Genomic DNA, 13,054 nt, shown 5'->3' on the forward strand with positions numbered 1-13,054 from the left:
CCCAGGAGGCGGAGGTTGCGGTGAGCCGAGATCACGCCATTGCACTCCAGCCTGGGTAACATGAGTGAAACTCCGTCTCAAAAAAAAAAAAAAAGTTTTTATAATACCTTTGTTACTCTTCAACAATGCTCATGAAAATCTGATGAAGCTTGACCTAAAACTACCTTTTTAAGCTAACAAGCTTACATATATAGAACTTGCAGAACTAAAAACAAGAAGGTAAACACATATTTTACAAAGAAATATAGACCAGAGTAAAAGTCAACAAACCAAGAAAATTATTTCTTAAATGAAGAAAAGGCAGACAAGGACTGGCACCCATTTTCTTAAAGCAAATATACTCTTCTAAATTTTGCCAATTAAAGCTCATCCCGTTTTGCTGATTAAAGCTTATAATCCAATCTGATTTCTTTTCAACCAACAGCTAAAAAAGCATAAATACAGACACTTTCATTTTATATTCAAAAACTTATCTTCCTAATTTAACCTTATAAATGGCAAAGAATCTATTCTCTGATTTAACAAGTTAAAATGAAAAATTACTAGTTTACTGAAAGAATGAAACTTAAATGCCCCCTTTTTAAAAAATCAGTTCATAGCTGCATGTTTGAGAATAAGGAACTCACATAGAAAATGAGACCAAGTATCAGCATATTTTAAATATCAAAAAATATTAACATCCCCAAATTAGTAGATGTTTAAGACAAACTAAAGAAAGACTTGGCCAGCTGAGGTGGCTCATGCCTGTAATCCCAGCACTTTGGGAGGCCGAGCAAGTGGATCATGAGGTCAGGAGTTCAAGACCAGACTGGCCAACATGGCAAAACTCTGTTCTACTGAAAAAATACAAAAATTAGCTGGGCATGGTGGCTCGCGCCTGTAATCCCAGATACTTGGGAGGCTGAGGTAGGAGAACTGCTTGAACTGGGCCCCGGAAGGCAGAGGTTGCCGTGCGAGATGACAGCATTGCACTCCAGCCTGGGTTATAGAGCAAGACTCCATCTCAAAAAATAAAAAATAAAAAAGACTAAGGCAATAACCATGAGTAGAATGTATGAGATGTGGTAATTGTTTCATAAACTTCAGCCATAAAACAAACAGTCCATCTAATACCAAAAGCTCCGGAAAGTCAATGTGATATCAATCTGCCCACCTCAAACACAGTTTAGTTACATACAAGACCATGTGAAGCTAGGACTATCATATTCACACAGTTTTAGTTGTTTCTTGCTGGTGTTTTGATTTCCACATTACAGAGAAAACGCACAAATATACAAAATGGAAATAAATCAAAAAATAGTAGATGATGTTATGTATACACTTCCAAATTTTTTTCAGTATTAAATAGGAAAACTAGCTGGATGCAGTGGTTCATGCCTGTAAATCCCAGCACATTGGGAGGCTTGGTGGGCAAATCACTTGAGGTAAGGTTCGACATCAGCCTGGCCAACATGGCAAAACCCCTCTCTACTAAAAATACAAAAATTAGCTAGACATGATGGTGCATGCCTATAATGCCAGCTACTCGAGAGGCTGAGGTGGGAGAATCACTTGAACCCAGGAGGCAGAGGTTGCAGTGAGCTGAGATTGTGCCACTGTACTCCAGCCTAGGCAACACAGTAAGACTCTGTCTCCAAAAAAAAAAAAAAAAAACAATTAGGAAAACTATTTTCTCCCAAGTGAACTATGAACATAGGAAAACCAATTGTTAAAGATTCTAAGTTATGAAATCAAAGTTATCAGTAATACTCACAGGTGGTTCCACATACAGATTTTTCCTTCCCTTCCAGCAGGTCCCACAGGTGAATGGAGGCATGTTCATACTGTTCATTCAACCTTTTAATAGTAAAAAGCTAATTAATAACCTTTCAGTTGTCAACTTAAAGCAATATTCAGAAGTTTCTATTATCAAATACCACTATACCTCAGGCTCATGTCCCGTTCAGGGTCTACTAACTTATAGAATTCATCCAACAATGACAATTCCTCTTCGGACAATATTGGCACTCCATTCAAACCTTGTTTCAGGTCAGTTCGCACTTCATCATCTCCCAGTTTGTCCAAAACATACTGTAGCTCAAGTACAGTTTTTAAACGTTTCTGTTCAGCTTCTTCTCTCATCAGCTGCTCCCGACGTGCTGTCTTCTTTATTGTTTTCTGAATCTGCAAAACAATATAAACATATGACACCAAAACTTAGTTCAATCCATTTCAGGTCCAGCTTAAATAAGACATGTTTTACTCAATGAGTGAGATATGACCCCAATACAAAGAAGGATGATTCCTGACTCACAAATATAGTTTTAAACATAATCTATTTTAAGCAATTATTAAAAATTCGTAACAGCTCTTGCCCTAGAAGGTATTTTAACTACTAAAAGATTACTCATGAAACAACGTGTTTGGGGCCTGTTTCAAAATAATCTAGAGGGCAAAGGGAGACAGGAAATAAATGTAGATTTATGTGAAATACGACTGACCATGAGATGATAAATACAGAAGCTGGGTACAGGTAAAACAGTTTCACTGTATTGTTTTCTTTAGTTAGATATATATGTCTGAAGTTTTTCATCATTAGTATAAAAAGTAAAAATTTTATGAATTTGGAAATTATAGAGAAATTTAAAGGCTTGGGCCAATTAAAAAAGAAACACAACCACAGCAACAATAAAAATCTCACCCCAATCTAGCTCCTCTATGGACAAATGACCCAAAGTTCTAACTTTAGGTATCTATCTACTCATGACTCACAAGGAAATGCCAAAACACCACAAGTGCCCCTTTGCCCCACATAATCCACTGCCAGTCTCAGACATCCGTCTTACTTAAAAGAGTACCTAGTTTGTTTTTATGAATAAGATGATGCTGATGGAGAAAAACAGATAGCAAAGCTAAGTATGAACGTATTTTTTCCACATTCTTCTTTTCTTCCCTGGAAAGGCTGAAAGGAAGGCATCAGTCAAACTCTATTATTTCTCTCCCTCTCTCTCATATCTAATATCTAGTTGAGGACAGAGAAGGCTTGTCTTTCAAGAGCCATGGCAGTGTTTTACTTTCCACTTGTTCCCTCTTTCTCAAGTCTCACTCAGATGAACCAAGACACAGAAAACCAAAAATGGGGAAGCAGACGTGGGAGAAATGATGAAGGCCACAATAACAAGACAAATCTGTAATGGTAATACAGTGTGCAGAATAAATAATATCTTAGCATTAAATGGCAAGTGATAGCTGCAGTAAGCTGAAATGAGGCTACTGCATTCCAGCCTGGGCCAAAGAGTGAGACAGAGTTTCCCTCTTGTTGCCCAGGCTGGAGTCCAATGGTGCGATCTCGGCTCACTGCAACCTCCGCCTCCCAGGTTCAAGTGATTCTCGTGCCTCAGCCTTCTGAGTAGCTGGGATTACAAGCATGTGCCACCATGCCCGGCATTTTTGTATTATTAGCAGAGACATTTAGTAGATACATTTTTGTATTATTATTAGTTCTCTGTGTTGGTCAGGCTGGTCTTGAACTCCTGACCTCAAGTGATCTACCCGCCTCAGCCTCCCAAAGTGCTGGGATTACAGGCATGAGGCACAGCACCCAGCCGCCAAGTGTTCTTTTTTTAAAAATACTTTTAAAAAATTTGAGGCAAGGTCTATGTTTCCAAGGCTGATCTTGAACTCCCGGCTTCAAACAATCCTCCCACCTTAGCCTCCCAAAATAATAGGATTACAGGTATGAGCCACCATGCCCAACCAGGAAGGTCTTTCCTTTTTTTTTTTTTTTTTCCTGTCTCACTCTGCTGCTGAGGAGTGCAGTGTGGCAAGGAGATCTTGGCTCAATGACACCTCCACCTCCCAAGTTCAAGCAGTTCTCCTGCCTCAGCCTCCTGGGATTACAGGTGCATGCCATCATGCCCAATTTTTGTATTTTTAGTAGAGATGGGGTTTCACTATGTTGGCCAGACTGGTCTCAAACTCCTGGCCTCAGGCGATCTACCTGCCTTGGCCTCCCAAAGTGCTGGGATTACAGGCGTTGGCCACCACATGCTGCCCAGGAAGGTCTTTATAGGTAACTGGAGGCGGGAAACATAGAAAAGGGGCAGGAATGTAAAAGGAAGTTAAGTAAAATAAAGTAAGAAAGAAAGCTATTCTGGATGAAATGAAGAGCTCAAGAAGGAAGAAGGTGAAAAGGTAGGCCTGAGCCAGACTAAAGAAGTTCTTGAATGCAAACAAAGTTCGTTTAATAATTGTGGAAAGTATACCGAAGGATCAAAGATAAATAAAAGCTCTACTAATGAAGTCAAAGCTCAGAGAAAAGTCCTGAAAATACCAAAGTGTTACAAGAGAAGCAAAAAAGGATACAGGTATTTTCATTACACAGTGATAGTAACTTCCAAAATAGATGTTACATTAAACTGTATAGCAATCCTGCTTCTATTTCAAAAAAGCAAGAAAAAGAAATTGGGCAGGGTTCATCAAACTAAGTGGAATAAATCCCTACTTTGGTGCTACGGTCTGAATGCATCCCCTAAAATTCAAGTGTTGGAAACTTAATCTTCCCAATGCAATAGTGTTGGGAGCCTGGGCCTTATGGAAGCTATCTAGAATGAATTAATACTACCATAAAAAGAGCTTGCAGGAGTGTGATCACTCTCTCTTGCCCTTAAGCCTTCTACCACCAGGTGAGGACATAGTAATGCATCAAGAAGCTAGTATCCTGATCTCGGACTTTCCAGCATCCAGAAGTGTGAGAAACAAATTTCTGTTCTTTACATACATATCCAGTCTCAGGCATTCCATTAGAGTAACACAAAGTTGACTAAGACACTAGGTACAAAATTAAATTAGTTTTTCTGTCAGGCAAAGATTTTCCTTCCCTAATCAACTGTAATAAGTAATTCTAAGATAAAGTACTTGAAGCCAGGCACGTTGCCTCATGCCTGTAATCCCAACACTTTGGGAGGCTGAGGCAGACGGATCACCTGAGGTCAGGAGTTTGAGACCAGCCTGGCCAACATGGTGAAACCCTGTCCCTACTAAAAATACACAAATTAGGCAGGCATGGTGACTGAGGTCTATAGTCCCAGTTACTCAGGAGGCTGAGGCAGGATAATCAGTTGAAGCTGGGAGGTGAAGGCTGCAGTGAACTGAGATCACGCCACTGCACTCCAGCCTGTGCAACAGAGCAAGACTCTGTCTCTAAAAAAAGAAAAAAAAAAAAGAACAAGTGCTTGAAATATATTAGTTATGCATCAAATACTGTTCTAAGCACAACCCTATGAGGTAGATAAAATTATTATCACCATATTACAGATTAGAAAACAGAGGCATTGTAATGGCCTCTGCCCATCAGCCTCATTTTTCTAACCTATTGGTTCTGTTTCTCTGGAGAATCATGACTAATACAAAAACAGTGAAATTAAGCAACTCATCCACGGTCATACTACTAAGTCACAAAATTAGGATTCAACTAGGCAGTCTCCTTCTAGAATCAGATTTCTTCATCCCTATACTGCATTGTCTCATATAATAAACTTGTTTTTTGTTTCAACAAATTAGAGGCAACTTTATACATTCACTCATTGCTTAACAAACAAGGATACATTCTGAGAAATATGTCAGCAGGGAATTTCATCATTGTGCAAACATGGAGTGTACTTACACAACCTAGATAGTACAACCTACTACACACCTAGGCCATATGGTATAGCATATAATAACTCCTAGGTTACAAATGTGTACAGCATGTTACTATACTGACTACTGTAGGCAATTATAACACAGTAGCATTTATATATCTAAACATAATAGGTACAGAAATAATAGTTATTATATTCTAATGGGACTACCATCACATATGTGGCCCACAGTTGATTGAAACATCATTATATAGTATATTCCTGTATTTCAATGTTATTAGTCTTCTCCAAAGAAGCTGACACTTACTCAGATGGCTTAATTTTCTGGCCTCAACAAATTATCTGACTTTGCTTGCATTTAACTTTTGTCCTTATTCCCAAAGGTTTTTGTCACATGAAAAACCCACTATTATGTTGGATCGAGTGCTGACATACAAGCACATTTGCCATATCCCTTAAGATTGCTAAAGCAGAGAATGATTACCAATTATATAAACAAGCTTCATTTTCTGACAGTTAAATTGTTAGTTATTAGACATAAGGAACATGATAAATAAAAAAATTTATTTATTTATATCTAATGACTAGCTTATTTACATGTATTTGCAAAGCTTAACATTTTAAACCAATAAGACCTTTAGCACAGCTACTATACATGTTCGTCAAATCTCGAACTCAGTCCTTTTTAAAAATGTTTTAAACTTAACATCTTTTTTAAGAGATGGGGTTTTCTCATGTAGCCCAGGCTGAAGTGCAGTGGCTATTCACAAGCACAGTCATATGCACTGCAGTCTTAAACTCCTGGCCTCCGCCTATCGAGGAGCTAGGGCTACAGGCACATGCCACCGCCCCCCTAGCTTCAAACTCAGTATTTTCAAAAGACATCTTTCAGGTGTTACACTAAACTTTACAGAATGCAAAGGCATCTTTATAACTGGATACAACTCTATCGCCTTGAAGAGCACTCATCAATAGTAATAGAAGGACTAAAACCCAAAGAAACAACAAAAGTATTTCATAAATATGTATACTTTCTTCTACTTACATCTTGACTTAGTGCCATGAAACTCCTCTGTAATTCTTTTGCAAACTCCAAATTATTTGTGACTTCCTGGTACTTAGAAACGGCATCCTAAAAAAAAAAAGACAAAACCCAACTTTACTAGACAGAAAAAAAAAAAAAAAAAAAAAAAAAAAAAACAAGAATTCTTTTGTTTAAAATAGTGAGCATTAGGTCTTAAATAAAAATATAACATCTTTACCAGCTGATCTTGATTAAGCCTTTCCCCTTTGTTCATTCGTTCCTGGTAATCATCAAGTTTACCCTGTATTAAAAGAACAAAAAGAATTACATTCCATGTTGAACATCTATTCCAGCTTAAGCATGCTTGACAAAACCCACACAATCCTCTAGCTTGTCTCAAATTTTGCCTTAAATCAACTTTTTAGATATACTCCAGTTTAACTACATCATTTTTTTTTTTTTTTTGAGATGGAGTTTCACTCTTGTCACCCAGGCTAGAGTGCAGTGGTGCAATCTCGTCTCAACGCAACCTCTACCTCCCAGGTTCAAGCTATCCTACTGCCTTAGCCCCCAGAGTAGCTGGGATTAAAGGCACCCACCACCAAGCCTGGCTAATTTTTTTGTATTTTTTGGTAGAGACAGGCTTCAAAATGTGGCCATGTTGGTCTCGAACTCCTGACCTCAGGTGATCTGCCTGCCTCAGCCTCCAAAAGTGCTGGAATTACAGGTGTGAGCCACCGCGCCCAGACTAAGTACATAAAACTTTTTACATATACTCCAGCTGTTGCTGAATGACATTAAAGACTGTATTGTAAACCAATGATACAACATTACTCACTCTTCAGATTAATCAAAAAAGAGTATTAGATGGACTAGACATATGGCTCCTACCCACATGGGTAAAGGGCCACAATTTGGTTACAATCCTGCTTATACTCAAGTGAGCTATCAGACATTTATCAAGTTAAATTTCAGTCTCTCCCTCTCCCCAGAAAAAGAATTCATGTGACTAGGGAATATAAGAGTCTTTGGAAGGCCAAGGCAGGTGGATCACTTGAGATTAGGAGTTTAAGACCTGCCTGGTCAACATGATAAAACTCCATCTCTACCAAAAAATACAAAAATTAGCTGGGTATGGTGGTGTTAGCCTATAGGCCCAGCTACTCAGGAGACTGAGGTGGGAGGATCACTTGAACCATGGAGGTGGAGTTTGCAGTCAGCTGAAATAATGCCACTGTACTCCAGCCTGGGTGACAGAGTGAGACCCTGTCTCAAAAAAAAAAAAAAGAAAGAGTATTTTTTTCCTGAATAAACAAACTCACAGCCATATTGTCTTTAATGTAACTTCATTTATCTTGAACAACAAGATAGCTACCACATCACTATACTACACAAGTAACAGCTTTGCTGTTAGTTCAAGGGTGAGGAAAGAAAACTAACATCTGATCTGGTTTAAGATCATACTTTCTTGCTAAAATTAAAACTTTGCAGGTTTTCCAGGCTACTACTATTAAGTAGGACCCCACAGATATTCAGGTAATGCAAAACAATCATGAGCTGTTATTATTGTAAAGGTCAGAGGACAGGGAATGAGGAGAAATCTAAAGTAAGGGGAATAATACCCAAAATAATCCCAATAAATTATGAACATACATAGTTCCTTACCCATAAAACTGTGAAACGAAATACAAAGTTAAATTCTTTTTTTTTGAGACAGAGTCTCACTCTGTCACCCAGACTGGAGTGAAGTGGCGGGATCTCGGCTCACCACAGCCTCTGCCTCCCGGGTTCAAGTGATTCTCCTACCTCAGCCTCCCGAGAAGCTTGGATTACAGGTGCCTGCCATCATGTCCGGCTAATTTTTGTATTTTTAGTAGAGACAAGGTTTCACATGTTGGCCAGGCTGGTCTCGAACTCCTGACCTCAGGTGATCTCCCCATCTTGGCCTCCCAAAGTGCTGGGATTGTACAGGCATGAGCCACCGTGCCCGGCCGGCAAAGTTAAATTCTAATAAAGGGCATTCAAAAACCACAGAAGCCAGTTTAAAAGTAATGATAATAGTTTTTTTTTTTTTTAGGTCAAATATTTTCTTTATACCAGAAACAAATGTCAACTTGCCTAGCCATTCAACCCCAAATTGAAAAGCCTACCACAATTCTTTAGTAACACTGGAGGTAAATAAAACCAAGATAATCATTAAAATATTAAAAGCTTTTAAAAGCATCCAATTTTATTCTTAGATGAACTACTTCACAAAAATCTCTAAGCCTCCAAATAAACAGGTATAAAATTTCAGTCTAATGACTTGAGGAAAACAAAAAAAAAGGTTTTTTGCCCTGATACAACAGACCTGACCCCAGGGCAAAAGATGTGTCCAACTACCTCACAATACTCGGAAGATCAACAGATTGTTCATCCTCTTTTTAAAGAGGGAAGACTCACAAGCTTGGGAAGCTAAAAAAAAAAAGTTTTAAAATAAAAAGTTTTGTTTTTTTAAAGGGTAGGCTATTTTCCTTTTAAGAAATAAAAAACTAGGCCAGGTGTGGGGCCTCACGCCTATAATCCCAGCACTTTGGGAGGTTGAGGCTGGTGGATAACGCAGTCAGGAATTTGAGACCAGCCTGGCCAACAAGGTGAAACCCTGTCTCTAACTAAAAATACAAAAATTAGCTGGGTGTGGTGGCACATGCCTGTAATCCCAGCTACTGGGAAAGCTGAGGCAGGAGAATCGCACCACTGCACTCCAGGCTGGGAAATAGCAAGACTCCATCTAAAAAACAAAAGAAAAAACTAAACAAGATTTGAATTTATGACTTAGGATATTCCAAAATAAGTATTATAATCACAATCCCTCTATTTAAAAATATACCAACAGAAAATATGCAAATAGGAGGGCCTAAAGTTCAGTTCTAGTACACAGTTCATTAATACTGAACAAAAGAAAAAGCACTATTAACTTATAACTGGCAATTTATTATCTTCCTTTTTCTATAGTATTGTATATTTTTCAAGAAAATTGTTACTAAATCTAGAAATACACCATACATCACTCATAGGGTAGAGTTTATGTATCCAGCCAAAATGGATGTAGAATCAAATTCCTAAAAAATGCTTGTATAGAGATGAAAATAAACATAAAAAGATTTAAAAAAAAGAGTAAGAATGGTACATGAGTGGTAAAATTGTAGGTGGAGCTGCTTTCCTTTTGCTTTGTTTTATACACTTAACTACTGTGCAGTGAAGTTTGTATAATGAAAACAATTAGAATTCCATGTTATATAAAATTAAGATTGACAGCCTTCAGTACATTGTCAGGACTCTCACCAGTAACAATCCTTGATTATGAACCTACACTGTCCTATTATAGGACAAGTTATCCTATATTAGAAAATCTCCAATTTTCTATATAATAGCAAATTTAGAATTCATCCAAACCGAGAGCTATGGCAGATTACATTTTCCAAAGATAGCTATAAAATCTGCAGTCTCACATACTGTTCTACAGTGTGACCCTGGCACTACTCAATCAACAACTAGTCCACTTCCCCTGCCATTGTACCTGAGTAAGCTTCAACCAAGAGTACTATATAAATGATGCTGTACGATTTCCAAGCCTGAGTCATAAAAGCAATCCATCTCTGCCTTATTTGCTGGCAACCCAAACACTTGTGTTTGGAGCTTTCAGCCATCATACAAATATAGTAACTCTGAGATTGCCATGTCATAAGGAAGCCATGCCATGAAGAGAGGCCTCACAGCTTCTGATCAGCAATCCCTGTGGTTCTACTCATTTTAGTCCAAGCAGCAAATGAATGAACAAGTCAGTCTTCCCACATGAGGCCCCCAGTGTCATCGAACAGAAACATCAAAACTCCTGTGTGCCTTGTCTGAATCCCTGATAGGCAGAATCTTTGTGCTTAAGAAAATCGTGGTTTTAATTCCTTAAAGTCTGAGATTAATCTGCTACAAGGCAGTAACTGGAACAAGGTTAAAGGGGAAATGAAACGAAAGGAAAACAGCCAGTATGTGAAACTCAGCTTCATAGTACACATCTTCACAGAACATTCTGACAAAAGAAAGTATGCAAAAAGAACTCCACATGGCCAAAATAAAGATCCATGTACTATGGCCAGGCATGGTTGCTCACGTCTGCAATCCCAGCACTTTGGAAGGCCAAGACAGGAGGATCACTTGAGGCCAGGAGTTAAAGACCAGCCTGGACAACATAGCGAGACTTTGTCTCTACAAAAAATTTAAAAATTATCCAGACAAAGAAATTTTTAAACTTAGTGCTATAGTCCTAACTACCTGGGAGGCTGAGACAGGAGGATCACGAGACCAGGAGTTGGAACTCCCAATGAGCATGACTGCACTCCAGCCTGGGTGATAGTGCAATATCTTGTCTTCAAAAAAACACTATGCATTTTATTAAAGCTCAAGTGCCTATTTACTCTGATTTAGTATTACCGTTAATATGTTTCTAGCATTTCAATTCAAGAATTGAGATTTTTAAAAGGTGGACTGCGTTTACTGTAAGTAAAGAAGTATGTAAATCGTAACTGAAATCTTTAACAGAATTTTCAAAGAGCAGACCATAGTTCCTGAATTACCCAATCAAAAAAATATAGTAAATCAATGGTACAGGGCTGGATGCCATGGCTCATGGCCATAATCCCAGTACTTTGGGAGGCCAAGGCAGGTGGATTGTGTGAGGTAAGGAGTTCAAGACCACCTTGGCCAACATAACAAAACCTCGTCTCTACTAAAAATATGAAATTAGTGAGGCATGGTGGCGCAAACCTGTAATCCCAGTTACCTGGGAGGCTGAGGCACGAGAATCACTTGAAACTGGGAGGCAAAGGTTGCAGTGAACAGAGATCACTCTTTTGCACTCCAGCCTGGGCAACAAAGTGAGACTCTATCTCAAAATAAAATTTAAAAAAGGTACAGTTACTATAGGTCTTGGCCAGGCACAGTGATTCACGCCTACAATCCTAGCACTTCCAGACACCAAGGTGAGCAAATCATCTAAGCTCAGAAGTAGGAGTTTAAGCCCGGGCAACATGGCAAATCCCTGTCTCTGCAAAAAATACAAAAATTAGCCAGGCATGGTGACACGTGCCTGCAGTCCCAGGAGGTGCAGGTGGGAGGATAACTGAGCCTGCAGAGGTTGAGGCTGCAATGAGTAGTGATCGCACCACCACACTCCAGCCTGGGCGACAGAATGAGACCAAAAAAAGCTACAGATCATCCATATAACATTTTTCTAATCACAATAAAAAAAAGAAAGTTTCATCATAGCATTATACATGTTCTTCCATGGCTGTTAACACTTTCTACACTGTTACAAATATCCTATACCCTGTCCTTGTCCAAGCCTTCAGAAAGGAGCATCCTAAGTCTGATCAAAGTTTCTAAGAAATAGCATTCACCTGAGGAAATACCAAAACTAAGAAAACTGCAAGATGACAATAAAAACTTAATTAAAAGACACTAGTTTTTCCCTCATCAGTAAAATATAGTATCTCCTGATCTCCTGGCTATTAAGGTATACAGAAGACTTTATCACCATGGAATCTGAGCTGTTAGGGACTTTGTTTTGCTATTATATACAATCAGACCTCTGCAGAACAGAGACCCTGTGTTGGTCTAGGTCAGTGATTCCCAAAACTGTGGGCCCCAAACCAGCAATATCAGCATCGGCTGGCAACTTGTTAGAAACACAAATTCTCAGACACTGCCCCAGACCTACTGAATCAGAAACTCAGTGAGGGTTGGGGGAACCCAACAAATTGTGTAGTTTATCCAGTCTTCTGGGTGATTCTGACGTGCAAGTTTGAGAAACACTCATCTCATTCAAATATACTGTAATTGCCTTGTCATAGCCCAGCAGAACCTGGAAATAAATTATTCTACATCAAACACATGATATGATTAGTGACCTTAAAAACTATTATATGGCAACTTTAATTTGGAGATAAGTTGTTTACAGTTTTCAACAGAAAACTTGTTGAATTGTGGTTGGGTTTCTAGACAAGCTTATAAATCTACTTAACTTAGTAACTATTTCATAAAGAGAAGACCCATTTATGATCGGTTATCATCTTTGAAGAGGAGTTGTGAGAGAGGGAAAGAATGTAAGATTTAACAAAAGAGAGGGAAAGAATGCAAGATTTAACAAAAGTACTACTTATAAATGCAAGATGAGTACTACTTGCATTTATAAGTAGTACTTTGCATTTATAAGTAGTACTTTTGTTAAATCTTGCATTCTTAGCTGACACCTCAGAAGTTAAACTAAGTGGTAAATGTCATAGGACAATCAATTGGTCTAATTTTCTACTTTTCAAAATGAAAGGAGCTATTACTATAGCTATAAAGATTACTATAGCTTGCAGTCTTAGCTCAC

General features: G+C 38.5%; 1 protein-coding gene across 3 annotated transcripts in view; it reads right to left on the minus strand.

The window, feature by feature from the left end:
- The window catches only part of CAPRIN1 (cell cycle associated protein 1), a 51,132-nt gene that overhangs the window by 25,457 nt on the left and 12,621 nt on the right, over window positions 1-13,054 (minus strand). For all 3 annotated transcript variants that reach the window (XM_017530541.2, XM_017530540.2, XM_037739257.1), the window contains 4 exons: window positions 6,884-6,946; window positions 6,667-6,753; window positions 1,925-2,163; window positions 1,754-1,836 (listed from right to left, as the gene is read on the minus strand). In XM_017530541.2, the coding sequence (XP_017386030.1) occupies window positions 1,754-1,836; window positions 1,925-2,163; window positions 6,667-6,753; window positions 6,884-6,919 (445 nt within the window). In that variant the 5' untranslated portion in view covers window positions 6,920-6,946. The remainder of the gene's footprint in view (window positions 1-1,753; window positions 1,837-1,924; window positions 2,164-6,666; window positions 6,754-6,883; window positions 6,947-13,054) is intronic.

The sequence above is a fragment of the Cebus imitator genome, unplaced genomic scaffold, assembly GCF_001604975.1.
Source record: "Cebus imitator isolate Cc_AM_T3 unplaced genomic scaffold, Cebus_imitator-1.0 Scaffold66, whole genome shotgun sequence".
In the NCBI taxonomy this organism is placed as follows: domain Eukaryota; kingdom Metazoa; phylum Chordata; class Mammalia; order Primates; family Cebidae; genus Cebus; species Cebus imitator.